Below are 9,316 nucleotides of genomic sequence, written 5' to 3'. Positions count from 1 at the left end.
GCGCCCCCCCCTGCCGCGGCGGCGGGGCCGGGCTCTGCGGGGAGGCCGGGCCCCTCGGGAGAGCCGCCTGCTTGTACTCATAGCAGAGCGGCTCGCTTTCTCTCTCTCTCTCCGGTATCCCTCCCCTTCCCCGGGGGCGGCAGGCCGCAGCGGGGCCGGGACTGACTGACTGACTGACTGGGCCTGCAAGGCCGGGAGCCGTTGCGGTGAGGCGGGGGGGGGGAAGCTGGGTACTGGCGGCGTCTCCCTGCCGGTGGAGGAGGCTGGCCGGGCGTCCCCGGCCGTGGGCCGCTTCTGGGGACGGGACGGTGCTGCCGGCGGGCAGAGGCCTCGTTCGGTATCGGGGGCGGGGGGCGGATAAAGGGGGATGTTGGGCTTTGGGAACTTGGGGAGCCGGTTGCTGGAGGACGTGGAGCGGGGGGGAAAGGCCAGAGCTGCTGGTGGAACTGGGAGCGATGGCTTGGGTGGGTTTGAAAGGCAGGACAGTGATCAGTAATTACAGTTACCCTTGCAGTGGGGGTACCGGGGGGGTGCTGTAAGTAAGCGTGCTTCAGGGTGTATGAGTTACTTCTCTAGAGAGCTGCTTATTCAATGGCTGTCGTGTTCTGTTTATTCGCCCTTCTTCTAAAACATGTCACACTGCCTTCCGGAAAAGGTGATGGGCCTGGAAGAGAAACTGGATTATTCCTATCTAGCAATTTGTTTCCGTAAGGGTGAAGTGGAGGTGCCTGAAGTAAGCTGTGCAGGCAGAGAGGAAGCTAAACTTCTGTTAAGTTGGTGCAAGAATGTTGCATTTCTTGGGCTTAAAATGAACAAATAAACTACAGGGCTTAACATTGGAATATCCTTTAAAGAAATAACAACTTGCAGATACCAAGGAAAGGTTAAAGGGAAGTGTAGGCTGCTTTCTGCTGAAGTCACCATACTTAAACGATCTTCTTATTGCAGTCAGGCAGTTTGCAACTTGCAGGGTTGCAACACCTACGCTTGTTTCATGTTTAAAGCCAGTAGTAATGTGAAGGCCCTTGCTTTCTGTAAAGAGGATTTCTGGTAATATAAGCAGTAACCTTTTCTATCACTTGTTGGCACTAAGGCAGTGAATCTTCTGGTCGAGAAGAACAGATGAGTCCCTCTTGGCTGGCAAGGGCAGTACTGCTGATGGAGGATGGGTGTAGTTTTCTGGGTTCACTTCTTGCCCCAGCTGTCTTAACTGCCATCCAACAGTTTATTCTAGATCTTCAGTGAAGTCAGAGCAACAAAAAAGTTGTTTTGTTGTCTCGCTTGAAAGTAATAAATCCTCCCTACTGGAGATTTAAACATGATGTTGAAGACTGAACTTGTGTTTCTGACATTCTTTAAGATGCTGCATGTTTTTCTGTGCCCTTCTGTCAAATACTGTGAGAGACCTTGTAGGCAGCAGCACACTGCATCTTGCAGCGTGACTTGCAATGAGTAAATAGTCGTTGTGATACAAGTGCAATACTCGCCTTTGTGCTTCATTTCCGTTAGCTGCCAAATGCTTCTGGCACTGCTTAAGGAGCTCTTTGGATCTGTGGTGTTTTCTGGGTGGCTGAGGAATGCAGCCTGTTTCCCCCCTCCCTCCTGATTTGGAGCTTTTCCATGCAAGGCCTGCCTGATATCGCTAAGTGAGTTTTTCTTTTAGGAAGGTTTGGTCTTGGCTACTTCCAGCCATGCAATATTGTAAGTTTAGATAGAAAACAGTTGTGATCTCTAGGTTATACAAAGGGGTTGATTGTAATGGATTTAATTCCTGACTTGTAACTTCTGAGGAGCTATGTTCTCTAGCAGTTTAACAAATTTGTATTACTAACAAAAGTAATACATGAGTTTTACAGGGCTGCATGAGACACTGCTTATTGTTAATCTGGTTTACTTCATTTAATCCATTCTGCTCAAAGCTGGGGGCAAGTGTCATTGTAAAGTACATGGCTATTGTCTCCTAAGTAAGGCTGAGGACTGTGAATTCAGGGAGTTGATTTCCTTGCTGCTGCAGGACTGTGGGATCCTACAGTGTCAGCGAGTGTCACCTTACTGTTGAACTCTCACCTCACTAATGTGAGTTCTGCAAATATCCAGTATTAAAAGAATGGAGACTTCTAGAAGTCATCTAATCCACTTTATAATCTTCAGTTTGAACCTGGAGTTCTGCTCTGGGAATTAAGGTGTCTCTTTGCTTGTGTGGGCTTTGTAGTTCTGAGGTTAGTTGCTCACTGCCTTGCAGGCTGCTGATCTTTGGTGGTGTGTGTGGCAGGGGGAGGGTTTGTGAATGTTTTTTCTTTTACAGCTGCTCCTTTATATTGGTCCTGTTCGTTGAGTGACTGCAATGTGAAGAGATTGGTTGTGATACTTGACAGTCACCTGATTGCTCAAGAGACTTAGTTGTGTGTGTTTATTCCTGGCTGTGACCTGGTGGTGTACCATGCACTGACACAGTTCTGGTTCAGTTGCTGGACTGGCCAAAACACTGCAGATGACTGTATCTTGGTGGATCTGAAGGGATGTGATTGTATAATAAATTCTGCTTTGTTTAGTTAGTTTTGTTGCAGATCAGTGTGCTGCTGTAACTGTTCACAAATTGTTTGACTCATGGTGCTCAGCAGTTCCTCGTTTTTAGGAAAACTAGGGTTGGTAGCACCTGAAGAGATCAGGTGTTTGTTGAGTGAGCAGAAAACAGAATAAAGTGCAGTTTGTGTAGTTTGTGTCTTCTGGCTATATTAGTAAAAGCTAAGGTGTAGGACAGGGCATGAGTCTAAGTTTGTAGAGAATCACTTGTGAAGCACTGGACAGTTGAATTTTTTTTTTACCTTTTTTTTTGGCCACAGGTATTACCTTTTTTGCTGGGAAAATGTGTGCTTTCTCTAGCCTTGTTAGGAGTGAGCTGCTGTCTCTTTAATCAGGAACAACTAGGAACACTTGCATTGCAGTTAATCATTTCTTTTTACAAGATCAGAATCAGCTGCATGGCTGCCCTTGTCTCTGGTGTGATAAGCATTTAACTTGAGTTATCCAAGGTTTAGTTTTGTTTCATGTTTGTGTATAAACATGTGGGGTCTGTGTTTTTCCTTGGCTTCTCTTCTGCTTCAGCTTCTTCAGGTGGAGGTAGTAGCTCCTGCAGGAAGGTTCCAAAGAGTTGCTCATTCCTTTATGTTTTACTGCTCCATGCCATGTCCAAATGCTCCAATCTTAAATGCTGTTGTGAGCATCAGGCTAAAGCTTTTGGTGTTTTCAAGTCTGTGGAGGGGGGACTTGTGATTAGTAACTTACTTGGCTTATCTTTAACTAGAGGTAGGTGAGCCTTGACTTAGAGCACTAGAGTTGCACTTTGTGACCCTCAGACTTGCATGTCTGTAGCACTGTGCTTTGAAGAGCCAAGAGTAGTTTTTTAAGGCCAGAGGCAGCAAACTATTACTGGAATCTGTGACTACTTTTTCTGCTCTAATGCAATCAACATGTGGTTGATGCAGCAATTTAAGGCTGGCTTAAAAAAAAAAAGCAAGCTCTGCTAGGTTGGCCATGTAAGTCTTCTGTGGCAGGATGTCAGAGAGCTCAGTGCTGGGAGCATGCCCAAACAGTTTGTGTGTATGCAGGCTGACCAGTCTGTGGGCTCTTCTAGATAAAGCTTTCTGGAAGGAAGTTTGGATTTTCTGTAGTGGGGCAGCTCTAAAACACTCTCAGCAAGATGTGATCTGGCAGGCTGGTTTGGTGAAGCTGGAAGGAAAAGGTTGTGGTCAGGCTTCTAAGAGGCTTTGCAAATGACTTGGTGCTCTGCTTGTCATATGATGTTCTTGGTAGTTCAAGTGTTGCAAGAGATGATACGATGCCTTGGAAGCGTGTTTTTAAATTCCTTTAAGGCATTTGCTCTTAAACTGGGGCTGCTGGGACTTCATAGGCCCTTGTATAACTCTTAATTATTCCTGTATGAGAAGAGCAGTGTGGTGAACAAGAGCAGCCCTAAAGCTCAAGTACTGTGAGAGTCATAACCTCAATCGGGGCTGGACCATGGATCTGACTTGGCGGGCCACCTGCTTTGCTGCTTGAAGATACGACTTGCTCTTCATAGTATTTCTCCCTGGAAAAAAAATCCTTAACATCTGTGGAGTAAGTGATTCTCAGTGTTGCAGATGGCTGTACTGAGTCAGACTGAAGGTGGGTCTGACTGTGGTGACTGGTGGGATGCCTGGGAAAGAGTGGAAGAATAGAAGAAACTCATGATAAACTCTTAGGCTCCAGGGAGTGGCTGCTTGGGTGATATTTGTTTAATAGTGATTCTTTTCCTCCATAAACATGTCAGTTACTTTCTGAACTTGTGAACTCTTTTCCTCCATGATAACATGTGGGAATGAGCTGCACTGTGTGAGGAGCTACTTCTGCTGGAACCTGTTCTTGAACATTCTTTCATTTTTGTGTTACAGATAGTGAGTAATTATGACTTTCTTCTCAGCTTTGTATTCTTTCTTCTTGGGTATCTCTGTGCTGAGGAGTTTCCTTAGAAAGTAAGGGGAAAAACTTTTACCCTTGCTTTCCTGTATTCTGGAACTTCCATAATCTTATTCAGGTGGACATAGACACTACTCAGTTGAGTGTAATAAGCACCACTTGTCCTTATGTTTAAAGATAATCTCCTCCTAGATGTAAAAGAACTTGTTTTTTTTCTGTGATGCTGACAGATTATGTTAGAGGGCAATTGTGAACCTGCAAGCCAGCATACCTTTGACTGTGGGAGGAAACAAACCTAGCTGTTTGTCACCTCTTTATACTGACATTTTTAAATGAGCTGGAGCTTGCTTGCTTCTGTCTGGAAGGGAGGAGGACAAGGCAGGGGAACAGCTGTTTGCAGACCCCAATTCCTTCACCAGTAGTGAAAGGGGGGCTGCTGGTCTGGGCACTCTTCACCTCCCTTCTTCCTAACAGGCTTTGTGCAAGCATGTCAGCTGGATATAAAACTTGTTTAAATCCCTGAGCCATGTCCAGATGAGGTTGGCACCTTGGTGGGAGTGGTGCATGAGTACTTGGATGCAGTAAGTGAGAACAAGGGAAGCTGTCATACCAAAAAGAGCAGCAGGTAAATGCAACAAGTTGCCTTTGTTCTAAAAACAGGTCTTGCTCTCAGACAGGGTAAACAAGAAGCAAGCCATGCAAAGCAGCACAAAGGGCTTCACTCCTGTCCTTGGTAGAAATGGGTCGGAGGAGTGCCAGCTTTAGGCCAGGAGGAAATGAAAGCAGCAAATCTGTTTGGGAGAGCTGCTGTTGAGTGCCCTGGTGCTTCCTCCCCCCTTCAGTTATTGATGCTCTTTTGTGTTACTGGTCAGGAAGAGTGAAGGAGAACAGCTTATCTGGGAACTTGCATCTGCATGGTGTGAGGCTTTGTCTGGTGTGTTCTCCCTTCCCCTTTACTGGCACTATGAACTCTCTCAGGTTTTTTAGAGTGCGCTCAGCTGGGTGCTCTGCTCCAAAGCAGCGTTTTTTGAGACCTCTCACTGTTCTGCTTCCCGCTTTGCTTGCCGTGGCCCCTTGTCAAACTCATCCTTTGCCTTCTGTGTCCTTCGGCAGTGCTGGCTCTGAATACCTCAGTGCTCCCAGGTGGTTGTAGCTTAGCTGTGGCTTCTGTTCTCTGAATAAATCCACAAGTTTGTTCTTTTTCCTGTCCAATGTTGAGCTCTTAAACCTGTGGGAGGTTTGAGAGATTACCTGATTGTTACTGGCCAAGCCTGAATCTGTCAAGCTCCGACTGACAAAGTGAGCCCTGATACAGTGAGTAGTGATTGCACCTCAACTTCACAGCCTTGTTAACAGCTCTGCATTCCTCTGCCACCTCTTCCGCTGTTGCCATGATAATTTGTGCATCAGTTCACATGAAAGCATAAGCTCTTCAGGGCAGAACTGTCTGCACAGTGCTCGGTAGGACTGACCCCTGATACAGAAGAGATCGATAGGTCACTTCAGTCAGTGCCAGAGGGGTGGAAAGTCTGGCTGGGTGTAGCCTATGTTCAGTCTTTCTGCCTGTGGTCTTTGGATGCTGACGCTAAACCACTGCTTCTCTGCTGTTGTACCTATTTCTAGAGAGGTCTCCAAGCTACTTGGCTGCATTGAAATAGGTGTGTGATCTTTCCAGCCAGAATGCAGACATTTCTAGACACAAAACAAGGCAGGCAATATGAAGGCAGTCAGGTGCAAAGTAAAAAATAAGATTTTCGGGTTTTGCAGGGTCAAAAGTCTTCCTAAGTCTTTCCTAAGCAGAAAAGAGGCTTATGGATGTACTGGATCAGCTGAGCAGATGTCACAGCTGTGATCTGACATGTGGTTTCACATGTTAAATCTTGGGTCTGTCAGTAGATTAATGTGATGATACTTAAGCTGATTAAATGTGTCCCTTTATATGACAGCAGGCATGTTTTTCCAACTCTGAGACTTTACAGAAGTCTGGCCCTCACACTTGCTGTGACCTGTCCAGTTTGATACGTATACAAGAATATTGGCTTGTATGTGTTGCTTGGTGTGTTGCTGAGGTTAAGCAGTTTGCAAGTGTGCTGTCTTGCTTTGAGAGGTGCAGATTATGTGCTTTTACAGAAGTCTTGGGACAACATACACTTAGTGAGTGTCTCTAAACCATTAAAAGAGGATGTATATGGTGTGTCTGTAAGCAAGTGGCAGTTTTTCTACTTCAGTTTGATAGCAATCAAAGCCAAGGCCTCACCCCTGAACAGTCATGTGTTAGGGATGGTGGGCTTGGTGTGTATAATGAGCTGCTGTTAATATAGCTGCAAGACAGTTACTTCCTTTCTGAACTGCAGCTTGCAGGCCACAGGCAGTTTTTTTCAATAACAAGGAAGAAAAAACTTAAGGGTCGGTTGAAGAGCAAAAAAATGTACTAATAGGTAGAAATCTAGGTGGAAACAAGGTAGGCAAAATTCATTATGGGATCACTGACTGTAGGACACCATGCAGTTGCAATAAGAAAAACCTTCCTCTAGAGCTTATTGTAGTCCTGTGTCATTCCGAACAGAACCTAAAAGGGGAAATGAGAGAAGCTTTCTGGTAATGGTATCTTGTCAAAGTATTGAACAAGCTTATGCCTCCCTCCCTTTATGTTGAGGGCTGAGAGAATACTGTTAAGATTATGATGCTTTCTCTCCCAAAGAACGCAAGCCTAATTCTTGCGGTGTTTTTGTTTCCAGGTAGTGTGAAGTCATGGCTATCCTGTTTGCTGTTGTGGCGAGGGGCACAACCATCCTTGCCAAACATGCCTGGTGTGGAGGGAACTTCCTGGAGGTGACAGAGCAGATCCTGGCAAAAATACCGTCTGAAAACAACAAACTGACCTATTCACATGGAAAGTGAGTAATGCTTCTCTTCTAGGTATGGGAGGAGAGACTAGTGAACATGCACAAGGGTAGGAATAAATGGAGTGTAACCAAATTCATATTTGGATGTGTTAGTATGGTGGTTGAATGTGCAGTCAGCTCAATAGATACTTTTTCCCCCCAGAACTTTGCAGCATAACCAGGATTTTAATTTAGCTTAAGCAATAAGTACCAAGGCAGTTGATACAAATTGAAGTTTTCCATTTTTATACAATCCAAAGTGAATTGGAGGGTGCTCAGCTGTGGATATCGAACTATTGGAATCTTTGCTGTTTGTCTTGTGGAGTCTTTTGCTTGCTTTTCTGAGGCTTGACCATGGCTTTAGGTAAAAATGTCACCCTTCTCAGATCACTTGTGGATCCTGGTTGCTTTAAGTCATGCTGGCAGATGTTGTAGAGTCATCCTGAGCTACCACAAATCCAGTCTGGGACAGAAGGATTTTTTTCCAAGCTTGTACAGATCTCTGAATAGCCCTCAGTCATTGTTGATAGAATGGAGGGATTAGATGTTACATCGCCTGAGGCTATGCTGATTTATGGCATGTGTAAAGCAGGTAAGTCAATGTGCTGGTGTGCAAACTAAAGAATAAACAGAAGAAAGCAAATTTAGAAGCATTGGACGCTGTTTCAGCTCTTTTTTTGGAATTGGCAGTGTGGCTGGATTCTCAGTATTGCTCAAGCTGTTGTGTTAAAGCTGTTTTGGCTGCTTGAGGATTCAAGAGGTGAGAATTGGGGTAGTCTTCCGCATCCTTCCCTGCCTTGGGAACACTAAAAGTCCCTGGGGGAGAGCTTTCTGAGGAAGCTGCTTGCCTTGTGGTCTAAAGTACTTTGGATGCGGAATAGTTTTTTTCTACTGTAATTTTAAGGGTACAGTTATTTTCTTTTGTTTTAACTTTGCCTTGAGTGCTGTTCAGCCAGCTACGAAGTTGAGTTTTAGGAGTGCCATAGTGCATTTTTAGAGGTGAAAACTTGAATTGTGGTAGAGATCGGTTTGCTCTTTGCTGGGGAGCATTGAGAGATAGGCGACTAATGCATCTACACTTGCAAAGCATGCTGTGAAGCGTACAGTCTTTTGCTCATTACTGACTGTTTCCTTAATGAGGATTTAACAAACGTGGCAGAAGATCACTGCAGCTTGTGGTTGTTCTGCTTTGCATTGTGCTATTAAAACATACAGGTGCCATTCTGCAGCTCTGGGAACTGAGCTTAGTGTCAGAGTGTCTCCTCTGCTAAAGTTAGTCTCTTCTGACAAGTCCTATATTGGCTTTTTTTCTATGATTCGGACAACCACCTCTTCAGTCAGAATGTGCCAACCTTGCCTTCCCTCTAGGAGAGGGGAAGGAAGAGTTCCTAGCCATCTGTTTGGGGAGATTGGGTGTTTTCACACACACATGCTTGGAGCTGGCAACTTCCTCCTGCTGTCAAAAAGCAGGGGTTTTGGTTTGTAGATATATAGAATAGCCTCTTTTTTTCCTTGATCATGATAACTGGGCAGAACATGAAAGCTGTGAAGCTGAGTGAGCACATGGAGTTGTTGTTGTTCTTCTCTGTAGGGTTTCAGGGATCCTTCTGCCTTGCCAGGGTCCCAGCCTGTAGGCTAGAAAATTGCCCTGTTATCTGTCTGTCTAGGATCATTTCTCCTCTTCTGAAACAGGAAACAACTTGAGTTTCTTTAAACTTTGAGCTTATTAAACTCATTTAATGAGTTCTTTCTGTTTTTAAGAAGAATTTCTGTGTCTTTTTATATAATCTCCAAGGAAAACCAGCCCTCGGGCATCAGGAGTTCTTGGGGTTATTCTGTCTCTGCTGTTACAATCCTTCTACAAGTCACTGGGGAGCCTACAAGGTAGTACCAGACAAGCTTTACCTCACTGCTTCCAGGAAGGAGGGGCAATAGTTGTGGGTATGCATTACCACCACCACCCATCCCCCCCC

At 45.1% G+C, this 9,316-nt stretch overlaps 1 protein-coding gene across 3 annotated transcripts in view; it reads left to right on the top strand.

Moving 5' to 3' along the window:
* Nucleotides 1–21: 21 nt before the first annotated feature.
* Nucleotides 22–9,316, top strand: part of VAMP7 (vesicle-associated membrane protein 7) — a 21,344-nt gene continuing 12,049 nt past the window's right edge. Inside the window, exons 1-2 of one of the 3 annotated variants that reach the window (XM_010569089.1) lie at nt 22–206; nt 7,197–7,355. In XM_010569089.1, coding sequence (XP_010567391.1) covers nt 7,210–7,355 — 146 coding nt within the window. In that variant the 5' untranslated portion in view covers nt 22–206; nt 7,197–7,209. Of the gene's footprint in view, nt 207–537; nt 1,141–5,014; nt 5,084–7,196; nt 7,356–9,316 lie in introns of those variants that run through there. The other 2 variants (XM_010569092.1, XM_010569091.1) reach the window with 2 other exon arrangements.

The sequence above is a fragment of the Haliaeetus leucocephalus genome, unplaced genomic scaffold (genome assembly GCF_000737465.1).
Source record: "Haliaeetus leucocephalus isolate CR32 unplaced genomic scaffold, Haliaeetus_leucocephalus-4.0 Scaffold262, whole genome shotgun sequence".
In the NCBI taxonomy this organism is placed as follows: Eukaryota; Metazoa; Chordata; class Aves; order Accipitriformes; family Accipitridae; genus Haliaeetus; species Haliaeetus leucocephalus.
This window is presented reverse-complemented; position numbering and strand designations above follow the sequence as displayed.